Source organism: Sebastes fasciatus, chromosome 17 (assembly GCF_043250625.1).
Source record: "Sebastes fasciatus isolate fSebFas1 chromosome 17, fSebFas1.pri, whole genome shotgun sequence".
NCBI classification, from domain to species: Eukaryota; Metazoa; Chordata; class Actinopteri; order Perciformes; family Sebastidae; genus Sebastes; species Sebastes fasciatus.
The window spans coordinates 14640025-14657071 of record NC_133811.1 but is presented as its reverse complement, the minus strand read 5'-3'; the positions used below and the strand labels follow the sequence as shown (position 1 = coordinate 14657071).

At 42.9% G+C, this 17047-nt stretch overlaps 1 protein-coding gene across 1 annotated transcript in view; it reads right to left on the bottom strand.

Moving 5' to 3' along the window:
• The window catches only part of slc25a13 (solute carrier family 25 member 13), a 52097-nt gene that overhangs the window by 20206 nt on the left and 14844 nt on the right, over window positions 1–17047 (bottom strand). Inside the window, exons 6-10 of the mRNA XM_074612823.1 lie at window positions 13408–13554; window positions 11142–11280; window positions 6524–6617; window positions 4579–4663; window positions 984–1068 (exon numbers count right to left, since the gene is read on the bottom strand). Of these exons, the coding sequence (XP_074468924.1) occupies window positions 984–1068; window positions 4579–4663; window positions 6524–6617; window positions 11142–11280; window positions 13408–13554 (550 nt within the window). The remainder of the gene's footprint in view (window positions 1–983; window positions 1069–4578; window positions 4664–6523; window positions 6618–11141; window positions 11281–13407; window positions 13555–17047) is intronic.

Below are 17047 nucleotides of genomic sequence, written 5' to 3'. Positions count from 1 at the left end.
GTAGATTAAATGAATGAAACTCATCTCAGGAACATGCACCCACTCATGAACAGGTGGCATTCATCATGTTGAAACTAGCAATTTATGACAAGTTTGTGCTGTTAAGAGAGTTTGGTAATGCAAACTGGAAGTCTCGTATGAGGAAACCTCACAGAAAGAAGTAAGAGAGGTTTAGATTAAGAATATGAAAATGTTTTGCAACGTCATAAGCTCTGCAAACACTCAAAAAAAGCAGGTAGTTTGCTAAATACCACTGGAGATAGGTGAGGAAATATCTCTCTGTAATTTGGGAGAGCTCACCCTTTAAGAGGATGAGGAGGAAAAGGCGGAGGAGGAAGGGGAAGTCTGTCGGGGTAATGTTAAGAAAGACGTCGAAGTGTTTTGAGTCCCAGTGTCTTCGACCCGTCAGACGGACACAAACAAAAAGAACCGACCCAAGGCGACAGACTTAATTAGAGAGCGACCGAGAGAGAAGAAGGGATGGCAGACCCATACCTCCTTATTAAGCTGTCTCCCTTGGGATAGAAGGAGGAGGAGAAGGGAGGAATGAAGGAAGGGAGGAGGAGGAGGAGGAGTAGGAAAACAGTGGGGAGTCTGGAGCCAAACACAAGGGCCTAGGCACCACCCTTCACCCCCACCTTCATCCTCCCTCTTCTGATCACTCACACAGGTACAAAAGAATCCACACAGGAGGGTTTTCCCATGGCACGCAGAGAGGCGAGAGACAGGACAGAGCGAGGCAGAGGGACGGTAAAGAGCGGGAGAGAAAGAAAGAGAGGGAGCACTTCTCTTTAAGCAGGGGAGCAACCGTTGCTCTTGTAAGCAAAGGAAAGGGCAATAGAGGAGCCATTGTCCTCTCTCTCTCTCACCCTTTTCTTATGAGGACAGCAGAGGGCGGGGGGGGGCAGGTAGACACACAAGCATGTAGGTGGGTGGGTGGTGGGGTGAAGGTATGCAGGGAGCCAATGGGGCGTGACTCTTACCCCCTGCCACTGAGCCAAGGGTGAACCTGTAGGCCGACTCTGCCACCTGGACGACGACGGGGCGGGAGACGTCACTGCCCAACTGCTGCTCACACAGCGGGAGAGAGACAATGAGGAGACATTAGTGCAGAAGTGGAAAACAGTGAGACATGACACTAGACAAGCCACTGTTTCCAACATGGATTTCTCCCTCACATAAACGTCAATACTCTTTCTCATAAAATGCCACACATCCCATTAAACCACCCTGCAAGCTAAATTAGAGGCTATTAAATCAATCATTTGTCACACCTGCTGCATAGTGTTTGACAGCAAGTCCCTATTTCCTAATGGTCCGTGGCATACAGTATAATGGTCAATTAATAAAGCTATGCAAGAAAGAGAGTGGGAAGCTACTTGAATATAAAGTAAGTAAATGTTTTTAATTGGTAAGATAGTCACAACACAAAACACAAAAAATGTCTTAATATGCAGTCACGATGTTCAGTATTTGATTATGATATACCTGTAAGATAATATTAAGATAAAATCAGGGCCACAATTAATGATTATTTTCTTTACCAATTAATGTGTTGATTATTTTTTGATTAATTGATTAATTCTTTAAGACTGTAATGCCAAAAAAATTGTGAAATAAATGCCCATAATTATTTCCCACAGCTTAAGATGACATCCTCACAATGTTTCTCAATTTACAAAGATATAGAAAAGCTGTTACCAGATAATGTTTGTCATTTTTACTTGAAAAATAAGTTAAACGAATAATTAATCATCAAAATTGCCGATGTATTTGTTTGTTGATAGACTTTCAGGATTAGATACAATAACTGGTGAAAGCAACACAAAAGTGGTAGATTAGTAGTTCAAATCATCCGACTCAGTCAAATTTGAAAGTAGAAGATACCGTCTATTTGTCTACAGCTGGACATGTGAGATGTATCTTGAGTTAGAAATACAGAAGATATTAAGCTTTCCGGGTTTTAGGAGCTCTCTTCTGTCTTGGCTGATTGTGTCACATTTGGGTCGACAGTCTCAGATAATTCACCATGCCTAACTAATCTGGTCTACAGGTTTAAGAGGAGCATTTGTCAAATAAAGCTGGAATCAAAGTGATCTTAGTACACCCTTGTGATTATCACCATGATATGCAAAGAGCAGAAGAGTGTTAGTAGTGTTAGTAGTAGTAGTAGTAGTAGTAGTAGTAGTAGTAGTAGTAGTAGTAGTAGTTGTGTTAGTAGCTAGCATTAGGCTGCACTCACAGCAGATCAGGCGGTGCAGCAATTCAATGACCCATTTGTGTGACGTCATGTTGTGAAGTTTAACCCCCCCAATGTAGCACAAGTAGACTTTATATTTCACAATTATTGTTTTCTGTCAGCGCTTTTAAGATCTTGACAAGACAAGACAGTCTAACTCATTTCACAGCAGCTACACACAAAAAAGACGGCAGGACTTATGCTAGAGCTCATTGCAGGAAACATGCTACCAAATTACCACTAGGGGTGTAAGAAAATATTGATACGCATGAGTATCGCGATATCATGTTTTGTGATACTTTATCGATTCTCCAAAACACTTTATCGATTTTTCATTAACCTCTTAAAAATCCAACGGCCTGCCATTGGGCCCGGCCGCTATTCGATCTTTTGGATGTCAATTTTAAAGCTAGATTGAAGATATTCCTTAGGTATCAAACCTAAGGAATCGTTTGGTACCAATCATGTCATACTACTTGTCAGGAAGGAGGCTAAATAACGCTCCCAACTTACACTAAATGTTGGCGAGGAAAAACTGGCATGGCCATTTTCACAGGGGTCCCTTTGACCTCTGACCTCAAGATATGTGAATGAAAATGGGTTGTATGGGTACCCAGGAGTCTCCCCTTTACAGACATGCCCACTTTATGCTAATCCCCCATGCAGTTTTTTGCATGCAGTACATATGTGGTATTTTTGCCTATTCTATAATGGTGTATTTCTGGTGTGTTCTTTATAGTATGACAGTTTTACTAAAACTAGTTTTTTTTTTAAAAATCGCAATATATCGCCTTGCTTACAGTATCATAATATCTTACAATATATTGAATCTTTACCCCTGTATCATGATACATATCGTATCGCCAGAAATTTGCCAATACACAGCCCTAATTACCACAGAACTGCTCCAATTAGCATCCATGTAGTCAGCTGTTACACAAACTCCTGGGCAGGTGGGGTAAGTGCTTGTGTTTTGTTTTTTAAGGGAGGACTTGCGTTTTTGCCGCACCGCCAGATCTGGTGTGAATGCAGCTATTGCCACACAGTAACATTAGCCACACTCCCCCCTCCACCTGAGGTACCTGTTGCCTTGTCTGGTCTGCCCAGCCCTGGCCTCTCGACCCTGGGGAGAGGGGGGGTGGAGTGTTGTATGTGTGTGCGTGTGTGTGTGTGTGTGTGTGTGTGTGTGTGTGTGTGTGTGTGAGGGGGATGGGAGTCTCTAGAACAGGTCCACCTGTCAGAGTGAACTCCCAACCCCCTCTACAGTTCATCCCCAGAGGTTTTCCACTCCACTTCTACCATCCTCCTCAGCCCTGTCTGCCTGAGGACTGGTGAAACTTGGCAACACTAACTGTCGGGATGTTTGAGGGAGAAAGAGGGAACAAGTTAACAGGATATAAAGAGAGAAAATAAGTCGAGGAATAAGAGCAAGGGAGAGAGAAGTAGATCAAAAAAGGAAATGGAGAGAACTAGCAAAAGATGAGGAGAGAGAGAGAGAGAGCTAGCTGGCGGCCAGCCCCTGAGGCCAAACCACAAGGGCCTAAAGTGGCTCATTGTGGTGGGACTGGCGTCTGTGTAGTGCTGGGCCCCTTTGCTTTCTCCCCTTTGGCCCACGCCTGCTCCAGTATGGCCTGGCCAAGCCTTCACTGTAGTGCTGGAACCCACCAGGCAACGCAACTCTGACCAAACAGCCCAAGAAGGAAAACAGTCCTTTGCTCATCTGTCTGGCCGTCCGTACGTCCTTCTTCCTCTTCTTCATTACAAATTGCTCTTGTTAGCTGCTGCAAAGTCTCTTCACATCCATCATGTGCAACGTGAAGCATGTTTGAGGTTCGTCAGGCCTTGAGGATGGCGCTGCTTGTCTATATTTCCCTGGATTTGTGAGTTTTCTCTGTTTTTAAGACATCAACCACATGTCAGGGAGAGGTCTGGTGGTGTTTTCTCTCAAGAAAAGCTCTTCAAGTTGAAGTCTGTGTTGGGAAGTTACTTGGACACAACTTGGTCTGAACCTTGGTATGAACTTTTGAAAATGAGCAGGTCTGACGAAAGCTGGCAGGTTTTGAGGGCAAACTTTCCACTTTAAATCTGACAAAACTTGTTTGGATCTGTGTCCCGTATTTATTTTTTTTCTTTCACTTACATGTAACCCCAAAACAATGACTCAATGAATGAATTGTCAATGGGGGATTAATTACTTGTGAACAGGAGATATCATTATCCTTAATTATAAATCATAGTCCTCTGCATGGTGACATCTAGCCCTAGAGAATGAGATGAAAAAAGAGCTGCCAGTGTGGAAGAGGAAACCAAACACATCAACAGGTCCTCATATTCTGTACCTGTCTCTGGACCTCAGCCAAGTTGTAGGGAAGGGCGCCTTCCTCCAGCGGAGCGATCTGCTCAATGTCCACTAAACCAACACGTCTGATGAGGAGACAGAATGGAGGGAGTGAGAGGTTTCAAGTAACCTTCAAATGTTGTAAAAACTCTCAGAGAAATATAATATTTCATCAATGCACCACCAAGTCCATGACCTTTGGAAGCACGATCTGTCAGTCTGAAGTTACTCAAAGTTTACGGATACTTTGCCATCGTTCCATGTGAAAATATTGTGGCATTCAGAAATCCAGGCCTGTGCTTGGCATGATTGAGTAAGACAACTGATCTATAGGAACTGACAACTCCCACTCCTTTATCCCTTCATCCAAGTATAACAAAGATATTTAACCTTTGGATGTAAAAGTACTGCCTCTCTGAGTCTTTCCATTGCATCTCTACGGCGGTCCCAGAGTTCCCAGGCTGAGGGAACGGGGAACGCCAAATCCCCCTCCCACCCCTCTCCTCTGAATATTGAGGCTATTATCTCTCGCATCTCCAATCAAGGGGAGTGGAGAGGGCTATTAAAGTATCCCATTGCCCAGAAATAATAATCAGGTGGTGTCTCAGGCCGGGGTTAGGAATTATGAGTGCACTGGTTGGGCCGCGAGGCAGACGCAAAGGAAGTGGGGGAATGTGAAACGCATACAGTTGTTGTGTGCCACGGATCATAGGGGCTGGAATTGCCCCTTTTTTTTAAAGATAAATGGGAGTTTGGATTGGTTTTGGACTGAAAGAGGATTCTCTGGCACTGATGTAGTCATGTCTGAATCTTTTGATCCTTTGCAGGGAAGTTTGAGAAGGAAGGAGGCGCTCGTCTCTCTCAGGTATGGACCCTGGGGCTAAAGGTGCGCTTTAGGGGGCAAGTGTGGGATAGACTTACTCTCCATAACTCCCTGAATAACTGAGGAAAAAATTAAATGGCTTAAGTATGAATTCAGTTGTGAGATGCTATTCCTCAATCACAGCTACAATTTTCTCAACTTATTTGCCAGTTCTCAGTGGAATATAGAATGAATGAATATACCCTGCTTGGCCATCATTTCCACATTACTTATGATTATTTCCTCAGAGATTATATCATCCACCCAGATTAAATATAGAAAAGCAAGTTATTCCCAAAACACTGTCATATTATCAAAATTGAGTTATTAAATCAAAGTTAGTTTTTTTGTTTTTTTTAGAGCATTAGGGCGCTTTCACACGCCATAGTACGTTTGGCTAGTTCGAATCAGAGTGAAATTGATATTTTTTTGTTCGTTTTCTATTTAGTCTGTTTCGGTTTCACAGTGCACAAATTAAAGTCGACCAAATTAAAAAAATTAATTAGCTGAGGGGCCTGTACGGAGGAGTGATTTTATCTTTTTCGTCTCGAGAGCTGCCACTTCTATGCAGGGAATCGCGGACTTTGAAATATTGCTGTTGAAGTGTTTTCACTTTGACTCGGCACACATCTACTGTGCGCACGAATCCCTTCTCCTCCAGTTTATCTCGAATGACTTTATAAACGTCAATGTTTTTGTGGACTTTATTTAGCATATACTGTATGTTCTCTTCCGCCCAGATGTTAAGCAAACGTCAAACTTCTGCAGAAGGTCAGTCCTCTCCCACTCATGTTAACATGTCCTTTACCTGCGTCCATCTCAACAAATGGCCGCACAGGCAGCCTGTGTTTTGGTTTGCTTGGAAACGGTCCGAGACCGCCTCTATCAAGCGCTCTCGGACCGGTTATTTTGGTCCGCACAAGAGTACTGCGGTCACAACTGCCCAAACGAACCGCACCAGTGTTTGATTAAAACATACTAAGTGTTGGCTTGTGAATGCGCCCTAAGAGATGTTTTCTTCCTGTGTGTGTGTGTGTGTGTGTGTGTGTGTGTGTGTGTGTGTGTGTGTGTGTGTGTGTCTTACCCGCGGGGCTCTGACAGGTCAGCCAGATGAAAGAGGATGTCGACCTCCATGGGTGTCACCTGGCCAAACCTCTGAGCTGCCACAATGAACTCCTCTACAAGAAAGACAGATATGTATTTAGTTTTTATTAAAATGCAGAGCAGCACACATTAAGACGCAAACCAACATTTACAGATATGCACACAGATTAAAAAATGGGTCTCAATTCCAAATCCATCCATTTCCCACTGTCAGTCTGTGTCCAGGTCAAGGTGGCAGCAAACTCAGCAGATGTTCCAACAGCCGAGAGGTTTTTTTCTTCTCAGCTACATCCTCTAGCTCGCCCTGGGGGATCCCAGGTATTCCCAGGCCAGATGGGATATATATAATTCCTCCAGTGTGTTCTGGGTCTGGGGACCTCCACAGTGAGGCACACAGGGAGCATCATAATCAGATCCCTGAGCAACATAAACTACCTCCTTTCAATGCAACGGAGCCACATCCCTCGGAAATTGTCTGAGCTCTCAGATACCAACTCAAAACTCATGACCACCGGTACAGGAGCGTAGATTGACAGGTAACTCGAGAGCCTCAATTCCCATGTCACCATGACAGTACAAGGGTACAACATCCACAAGACTGTGGACGGGACACCGATCTGGCGGTCTATCTCATGCTCAATTATACATACTCTCACACTTTCAAATTCTGCCATTACAACATGAATATAATCAAAAATATGCAGTACTGAGCTGATCGAATTACCTGAAGCCACAATCAGTTATCACAAACATGAGCGGTTTCCTGTGACTGACATCTCTTTTATTCTTATCCGATTCATATTTCCATTAAATCGTTGAACCGTGATACTACTCATAGACTCAGTATCATGTTAAATACAATGTGCCAATATAAAAGTGTGCATTCTTGTCTCATTTGTGGTCTGACAAACAGTAAATTCATCAAATTCAGTGACTCATATCGCTATTTTCCAAGCTTTCCAAGCTAAGTCATCGTTGGAAACTGTTTGTAAAAGGGCAGGCAATTTCAAAAAATACTTGGCAGGTGATTGGATGAACCATCTGTCAATCAAACTCTTGCCGAAGTCAGTCGGAAGAAGAGTGAAAACATATTTTTCATCAAGAAAAGCCCTCACTGCCGTTCTTTGCTCTTCTTTCAATGAAAAAATACTCTCCAATTCTGATATAACTGATGCTATTGCAGCTACGCTAACCTCTTCAGGACCCGCCATTGTTGTTTAGAACGAACAGTCGCCTCTCTGGGTCGCCTCACACACACCTAAGCCACGCCCGTCGCTGCCAGTAGTTCCTCACAGGATAGTGATTGGTCCGTTGTCTGGCGAGCCGGACACAAACGCATTACTTGAAGCCTGACAAGATGGATTTTCGTGTGATATGTGATCTCGCGATTCTCGCATGAACTCATGATATCGCTAGATCCAGCTGCTGTGCAAGGTATAATATATAATATACGTCCACATCATTCATTGATTTCCTGTGTGCAACCACTTTTGACAACTCAGAAAAAGACAGACTTGCATCTTGCATTTCATTATGTCACTGTAGAGGAATGCACGCATAAAGTGAGAAGTGTCAAAGCATGTTGTATTCATCATAGGAAAATAGAATAGAAAATATGGCCATATAGAGTTATGGACTTTAAGAGTTCTTCTGAGGCAGCTCTAGTATGCCGTAACTTAAGACCTGGTCTATTGTTGGTGGAATAAAGAACAGGTTGACTGTAGGCTGGCTTACAGTGGAGGAGTCAGCATTGTTTGACCTGCTTTATTCAAAGAGCAGCAGGCTGGGGTTGTGACAAAGTCGTCCTACACTGGAGCCATTCACCCCGCCAAGGCTCAGCTTACCCCTGAGGCATGCTCTCTTTCTCTCTCTCATACACACACACATATCCATGGATACATGCAGGTAATGCTCACAAGCATGTGAGAGAGCATACTTACACAAGAATACACTCTCTCTCACACACACCCACACATACTGAGACAGAGTTCTGTCTGGGGAGATCACAGATCACAATGCTGATAACCTGTCTACCTGTAGCCCATGGTCACCAATACACACATGCACGCACACAATTGACTGACCTTTATACATTTTATGATTACCAGCCTCTCTGTGAAGTGGTCTAGTCCATAGACTTTTAAAATGATAAGCAAAGTCACACATAACTGCCCTGTCTACACACAGCTCCTTGATAGCTTAATGTAAGCCATAGGTTAACATGTGAAGTAGTCAGCCGAACGCATATCTACTTGCCTCTGACCAAACCTCGGATTTTTAAACTGACTGAGGATGAGAAAAATAATGTGAATGTGAATTATAAAAGGGTTAAAAAAGGAAAACATAAAATGGACAAACAATAAAATGCTATTTCAGAAAAGCGACTTTTTAAAAAAAAAGTGTCTACAACAATGCTAGCAGATCTGTGAGGCTAACTGTTAGCTAAATGCTAACATTCTCACAATGACTGCTATGTTGATTTTAGCAGCAGACATAATGATAGGGCTCAACAATAAGGAATGACTGCTTATCCGGGGCCAAGTAAAATGCCACTTTGGGCTAATAAATGTAGCAACTCGTAAAAGGGTTTAAACACATTGTTTTTTCCGGAGCTGATGACTGAAGTTGCTTAAGGAGTGAACCATCGCTTCCTTCTCATCTCTGTTGAGAGTTGCACATGCGCAGTAACGATCAGGCACTCGTGGGAAAATGGTGGCGGGTAAAGACAAAGTTTATGAGCTGAAGAGCAAGCGAGAATTTCAATTATCATGGAAACAGGAGTTTAGTTGGGTGACGTTTAAGGATGTGGGTGAAACTCGAGATTTGATAACCGCTAATAAATAAAACAATTTACATAGGGGCAAGTAAAAATGTACTTTGTGCAAGTAGATTTCATGGTGGCGCTAGGAAAAAAGTTAGGGGATCATCAAAGTCAGTAGGCTTCATCCTCAGGGGACATTGAATGTATGTACAAAATTTGGTGGCAATCCATAGATATTTTAATGTGGACTGAAAATAACGGATATAAAAAACAACCTGAGATTGTGACATGGTTAAGAACAACGATTGGTGTGGTTTCAGATGCCCTTTAGAAGAGAACTGACTCACATATCATCAGTTGTGGTATCTATCTAGTAAAGATGCATTGCATTATGTCTGAATTTCACATGTTCTCAAAGACGCACAGTCATGATTTGCGTTGTGGTGTACACTGCTGGCTCAATAAAAGGTGTGTTTGGTAACGGTCTCCAGTGCACGTATGCACACAAACGCTTACACACACACACACGTGTGCGCTCACTGTTGTGTAGGCGTTAAGCACTGTAATGGCGTCCCCAAGGCAAAACAGTGGCCTTGTTGCACATACGGAATCAATCAAGATTATTACGCATGTGTGCACGCTTGGCTGTGTTAATGTTCGTGTGTATGTGAGAAATGTCTGAAATGGTGTGCTAAAACATACGCACACAATTGACACACGCGAGTGTGTGTGTGTGTGTACAGTATGTGTTTGTCGGCCAGCCAGCGGTACATGGAGCCGAGCACTTGCAGTCCCAGAGGAGGCCTTAATGACTCAGGGAGTGGAGGGTGGATGGGTGGTGGCTGTGGAGGTCTGGCTGGCTACGGGCCACCGCGGGTCGAGCCAAGCCCAGCGTCGGTGTACCCATGGTGGGAACAGCCTGGGGAGCGTATGGGCTCTTGGTCTGGGTCGGCTATGGTCCACACCCCTGATAAGGCTTCAGATAGCATCATAAGGCTACGCTAGTGGCCCTGGGCCATGTGGAGAGAGGTCAGAATGGACGACCAGAGCAGGATAGAGGGAGTCAGAAAGAAAGAGTCAGAGAAAGGTAGAGAGACCGAGAAAGCTGACTGGGCTTCCTGCCAAGTACTGAGGAAAGGAATGAGAGACAGCAAGTGGGGCAAGCAAGTGAGAGAGATAAGGATTTAAAGAAACTAACCATGGGAGACGGAGAGAAATAGAGAAAATGACTGTTGGATCAATGGATAATAATACCTAATCTCCATCACCTTGTAGCTTTACGTCTTTGCTCTGAAGTAATTTAAATGATAGAGTTAAGAAATGTCTTATAAAATGTTTTTTACCTATCTAGCGTGCACATTCATTCGCTTCATACAGAGGTGAGACAACAAAAGTAGATGATTTTGACAAATAAACATTCCTCATTTTTGTCTGTTTCCTAAATTAAAAATCTCATTATCAACCAAGAGCATCCCAGGACAAAAAAAAGTGGTCCTCAGATCAGTGCCAGGATGTCTAATAGACATCAGGGATTGTGGGTATGCAGTACGTGTGCTGGGTCAGATCCAGCATGCCCATTTAAATGCCACCGGGAAGGAAGAAAACCAAACAAAAACAAGTTTCCACCCTCAGCGCACACAGACGTAAATACATTATCTGGAAAACACATTCAATGCTGCCTGTAGCTCTGGACTGTATCAGTTTGTGCATCTGTTTTGTGAGTGTGTGTCTGTCTTAGAGAACATCAGAGTACATGTGTACTCATAAATGTGCATCAGATTTTTGGCTGCCTGCGTTCATATAAGTTTGTGTATGAGTTCTTGTGTTTTTTGGGTACCTTTGGTGACTTCGACATGTCGGCGGTGTCCAGCCAGGGTGCTGTAGATCTTTCTTATCAGCTCCATGTTGTTGAGAAGCGAGTTGAAGCCGTTGAAGTACGAGAAGCTGATCTGGTGAGACGTGCTGCCACCCGCAACCTGGATAAGGATGGAGACACGTATTTTAACATGCAATGAAATCTTGTAATAACCCACAAACGCAATCACACTACACTACAAACAGAATAAATGCATCTTGATATTATGATTATGTGTAAGACAGAAGACACACGTCAAGAGGAAATCTTGATGGTGGTTAATCATCAACGTTCCTCTTTACCAGCGCTCCACAGGGAGAAGTAAACCTGTTTCAACCGCTACTTTTTCCATCACACAACGAACACTCTCAGGGAGTTTAATTAACTTTCTTTATGAGGTGGAGGAAGTGATAAAAGAAGAGAAAATAAAAAAGAAAAGGTAACGGATTAAAAATAGCTCTTGAGGACATTCCAGACTGCACGCAAACTCGTTTATGTAAACCAGCATCCTATCTTTATCAAATCAACATCTCAAACTCTTACAGGAGCCGCTTTAAGTGTTCGAGTACATTTCATAAATGTTGTTGCCTGTTTTGGGTAGCTTAGGCCAGAGTATCAGATGAGCCTTGAGGCTTTGCAGCTCTTAACAGTGTTGAGGGGTTGAGGCGATAGAAAATGTAGAGCTTCCTTTCACTAGATGGCACTGTTTGCTTTACAGACACATTCAGGAGGGTTGCACTATGTTTGCAACAAGGGGGGGGAAGCTCTGGCTTGGGTGAAACTGCCCTAACAAGAGAGACACTTTTGTATCTGTTCATATCTATGAGCCTATAGGCATGGATCTTCCCACGATATCCAACACAGAGGCTTTCACAGAGGGGGAGAGGAGAACAATATTTGGGTGAAAAGAGTGTGGCGCTGATCATTTGCCATGTTTGGTGAGTGAATTAAAGGTTGCCGTTTCACTGTTTGTGTTCCACCATAATACCGCCTTTAATGTGTCTGCAGTGTTTATGGGCTTTTTGATATGTGTGTGTGTGTGTGTGTGTGTGTGTGTGTGTGTGTGTGTGTGTGTGTGTGTGTGTGTGTGTGTGTGTGTGTGTGTGTGTGAGAGAGAGTTTACTAACAGCACACCAAGATGTCTGGTCGGTGAGGTAAACACAGCAGAGAAAATGACAGAGTCTACAAGGTGTTTATGAAATGGGGCAAGGCATGGACACAGACGCAAGGCTCGCACACGCGCAACAAAAACACTAACACACATAAAGAAAAGACAAGACATAAAAAAGACAAACATCTCAGAATTCAAAACAAATAAAGAGCGCGCGCACACGCACGGATGCTCACGCACAAACACACACAGGCAAAGATGATGGACTGTAAAGCTCCAGTCTCCCATCTATCTCTGTCTCTATCTTCCCATTCAGCTGGCCTGCATGGCTTTGACACTGCCAGAGAGGTTAGACTTAATGACATGTTGGGAGAGAGACAGAGACACGGGGGAGGGAGGGAGAGAAAGAGGGGCGGTTGAGAGAGAGGGAGGAAAAAAAATGAAGGGAGGGAAAAAAAAGAAAGAGGACAGATGAGAGGTGACAGAAAAAGGTAAAGAGGAAGAGGAAGAAATAAGAGATGGACAGCTGGAGGGAAAGAGAAAGCCACGACGTTTGGTTGTGGGGGTGTGAGAGAAAGAAATGAACATAGGGAAGGGAAAAGACCAGAAAGAGGTGGTGAGATGGAAGAAAATAGTGTTGCCTTTAACCCTTTTATGGAAAATACAGTAATGTTGGGTTGCTCGCCTTCCTAGCTAACATTAGCAACTGAATCAGTGGGAAACATTGCTTAGAAAGTATAAATATAGAGGCTCTCCTTAACATTGTGTTTGTTTCTGAAATCCCAAAGTGTGCATCATCTTACAAAGATTTTGTTTAATATATAGATACTTTATTATATCACAACACATGATGAATATAGATGTTGATTCACCGGTACCATGATAAAAATCACAGCTATGATGTGAGATAAAATGATCCCAGTTTTGCAGTTACCCAATTCATCCCTTAGGTGATGTTGAATAAAGCACACCCAATTTGTACAACATTTTCTGAACATTTAAAGACAACGTGTCATTACTTCCAGGTGTACAACAGTGACCGATCTCACTATTTTTAACCAGCCCCAACTTTGGCTCTTGTGGATGACAGTAAAACAAATGGGGAGAGAGAACTGTGGAGCCAAACAAAAAACCCACCGCCACAAGGCATTCCTCCACGAAGGATGTGAGCATGTGCGGCCGGATGGTGACCATGATGTCCCTGAAGTCCAGGGATGAGATGGAGCCGCTGTGGGCTTGGTCCCGCTGGATGAAAGCCTGCCGCGCATGTTCCAGCTGCATCTCCTGGCGGAGGGAGGAGAGGAGGGACGTGTAGGTGTTAGATCATACAGTGAATGCGTATTATTGGACACGTATGTGGGTCATACACCTCTTTAAGTTGCCTTCATAAATTAAAATCCACATAAACTCGCTCATATAAACACGTATGCATAAAAACACAACGTTTGCTTTGATGGGCCCCCTGGCGCCGTCTCCCCCTCTCAGTTACGGGGGAGCCAGCGTTTGGCCGGGCTTCACGCTCGCCTCCTCTCCCAACAGCGGCTTTGCCTACTGTGAGGTTTCGCTTGGGCTTTTCACACCCTCCCCAAATCCCCATTAAACCCACTTGAGGGAGAAACATACAAACATACACACCCAGACGTGCACACACAGGCAAGACAGCTAATCACCCAACTGCTCACTTTGTCTCCCTTCTTGCACACGCGTACACACAAAGGTCCACAGGGACAACAGCCGGCTGCGGTGGGGACACATATCCCGCAAGGCCTCTGAAATTAGCAGCCATTATCGGTACCTGCAACCACAAGTCTACAGAGAGAGGCTGTAAACAAACCACCGATGCTTCCTCTATTTTACAACAAAAAAACTTGGTTACAGCAAAAGACAGCGATGTCAGAAGAATAATAATTATGGAAAAACAGCCATAAGCTTGAGGGCAGCGAGCTGAAACTAGTTGCTTTGGCTGTTGACTCACTCGCAGTGTATCATGGCCTTTAGGTCAAAAAATCAATGAGGCAAAAAATCCAGAGTTCTTCTTCTTCTATTCTTATTCATGAGGTTTCTGACACGATAGCAACAAACTAAATGACCAATACAAGCTGTGAAGTACATATCAATGCGTTTACTCAACTGAAACATTCATGCATGAGTTTTTAAGAGCTTCTCTTTTGCAATTTCCCACATATATGTAGAGCTGAAACAATTAGTCAATTAATCGATCAACAGAAAATTAACAAAAATGACTAAATCCCCACTTTCCAGTGTGGATTTCTTGCTTTTCTTTTGGTTCTGTGATAATACACTGAATAACAAGCAATTTGAATATGTCGACGTGCATGATGAGAAATCGTAATTGGTATTTTTCACCATTTTCTGAAATCTTATAGACCAAAAGATTAATCAATTAATTTAAAAGAATAATCAGTGGATTAATTAATAATGAAAATAATCAATAATTGCAGCTCTACATGCATTTAGTGCAAGACTATGCAATTTGTCTCTATTTAAAAATTAAAAAAATCTAAATTTAAATATTAAGTTAATTTATTGCACACATAATCTCATAAACATCCTAAAACTAGAGATTATAAAAGATTACATCCAAAAGGAACACGTATAAAGAATGAAAATATGTCAAACTTTAGTGTAAGAAAAAAATGGATAATGTTTTTTAAATTTCTTAAAGTAAGTACTGGCTAGTAGTTTTAGTACAAAAAGTTAATAATTCAGTTCAAAATAAACATTTATCAATTTATCCAAGAAGAATGGACATTTTTTTTCAAATCATACACGTCGGACAAAAAGTGCTGAAGGGGGACTGACTAAATCCTGAACATGCATGGCATTATTCAACTGATTGATTCAGATGTTATTGTTATAAACGGATAAAAAGTGGTATTACCACAACACAAAACCCTATGAGGCTATGACTTATTGTTGTGTTGAATTTGAGTGATATTTCACTGACAGCATAACTGATCGAACTCTAAATTTGCGGCACCCAAGAGAAACGACTGGGGAAAGAGTGACATTTACACAAAGCTGAGTGGAGACCGGAGGGGAGTAAGAATAGACATTGCAACAAAAGAGCCAGATTTGCAAAAAAAAAACAGCAAATGTAGCAGCCATGTGTCAGTATCACCTATGAGCGCAGCAGGGGCTACGGAGAGTGTATAAGTGAGTGGAAGGCAAGGAAACGAAGAGAGATTGACACGTGTAAACACTCCTCAGGTAAATAAGGTGAGATATTTTGGTGTCAGCATCCCGAGTGTCGTGACTCACTTCTCCGGTCAGTTGTGAGTAGGTCAAAACACTTTGGTGTGGAATAAACTGGGAAGAGGAAAGGGAGGAGGAGAGCTGAGTATTTAAAGTCAAAACAAAAAAAGGAAAGTGAAGAAGATGATGTTTTGCATGCATGACTGTGTGCAAAAAATAAGGTTGAGCATTTATCTTTGTGTTTGTGTCCATCTGTAAATGACGGGAAAAAAAATGTGATCCTGTTTCTCTGGACAAGTCGAAAGCCACACACGAACCACACAGAGCAACAAAACAACTGTGGTCCAGGCGGACGGAGCAGTTTATAGTCTCAGCCTCTTAAAACCTTAACTTGTTGCAACTGTATGTGTGTTTCAGGGACATGGTTTTTATTTGGGAGGCAGGAGACATAAAGCTGGGGGCTTAAGACAGCCAACGAGAGACCGCCGAGGCATTTGCAGTCACTTTAATTGTCCTTGGATGAGAATAAGAACTCATGACAAGCCACCTCTGTTTGTTTTCAATGGCTGTGATTCTTTCCCCCCCTCTCATTAAAACTTAAACAATAGATATGAGTGCAGCAGGATTGTATCTCTCTTCTCCAATCTCTGCTTCTCATCAGGGCTAAAGCTATACAAGGAGAAGCACAACTGCCTATTTACATGTGAGCCCTCTATAGTGATGTTCAGGGCTGCCCACTGATTCTTGGGAGAGTCAAACATATAATTGGGACTTTTAAAATCCGAGCAATGCCAACAATTCACTTCTTTTTTTTGAGAGCTTAGGAACGAAGTGGGACATGTGGTGTCCCCTCCATGTAATTCAAGCCCTTTACTTGCCAGGATTCATAATATGGGCTACTAGTGTGTGCCACTTCTCTGGACATCGGTAATACCATTTGCCAGAGACAACACCACGCCGACAGCGCGAGCTGAGCCTTGGCCAGCGTCCACGCGTGAGACGGGAAAAATGCATGTAATTGGTGAGAATCTCTGGCTTCCATCAAGACAGTAATTGGCCAGAGAGAGCCCTTGTGAGAAATATGCGGCGCAAACGTTTTCCCCGATAATCCCATCTTGTGAGCATCTGGCAGTGGCGTGGTTACAATGGCAGAAAAAAAAAAACAATAAACACATGCATGTACGGCAGGAAGGGGAGGAAATAAAGGATGGGAACATTCTTGGGGGGGAAAGCTGGGTGGTAGGGAATTATAAAAATAACTGACAAATATTTAGAATATGGAGTGTGTATGTGCAAGAGTGTGCTGGCTTTCACAATTCTCTGTCAACTTTTATAGCTGCGCAAACTTTTTTTTTTTTTTTTTCGGCTGACATTTACGAATGCTTACGAAACAAAAGTATCATAACAGCGTTGGGTAGTAGTGCAATCACAGAGTATGTAGTAATTGCACAGGTTTGAATTCTGGTTCAGGAAATGTTGTTGTACCTTTCCTAATTGCCCTGTCATCAATCACTGGAGTCGCTGATAACACACTGGAAGAGTGAACTGCCAATACCTCAAT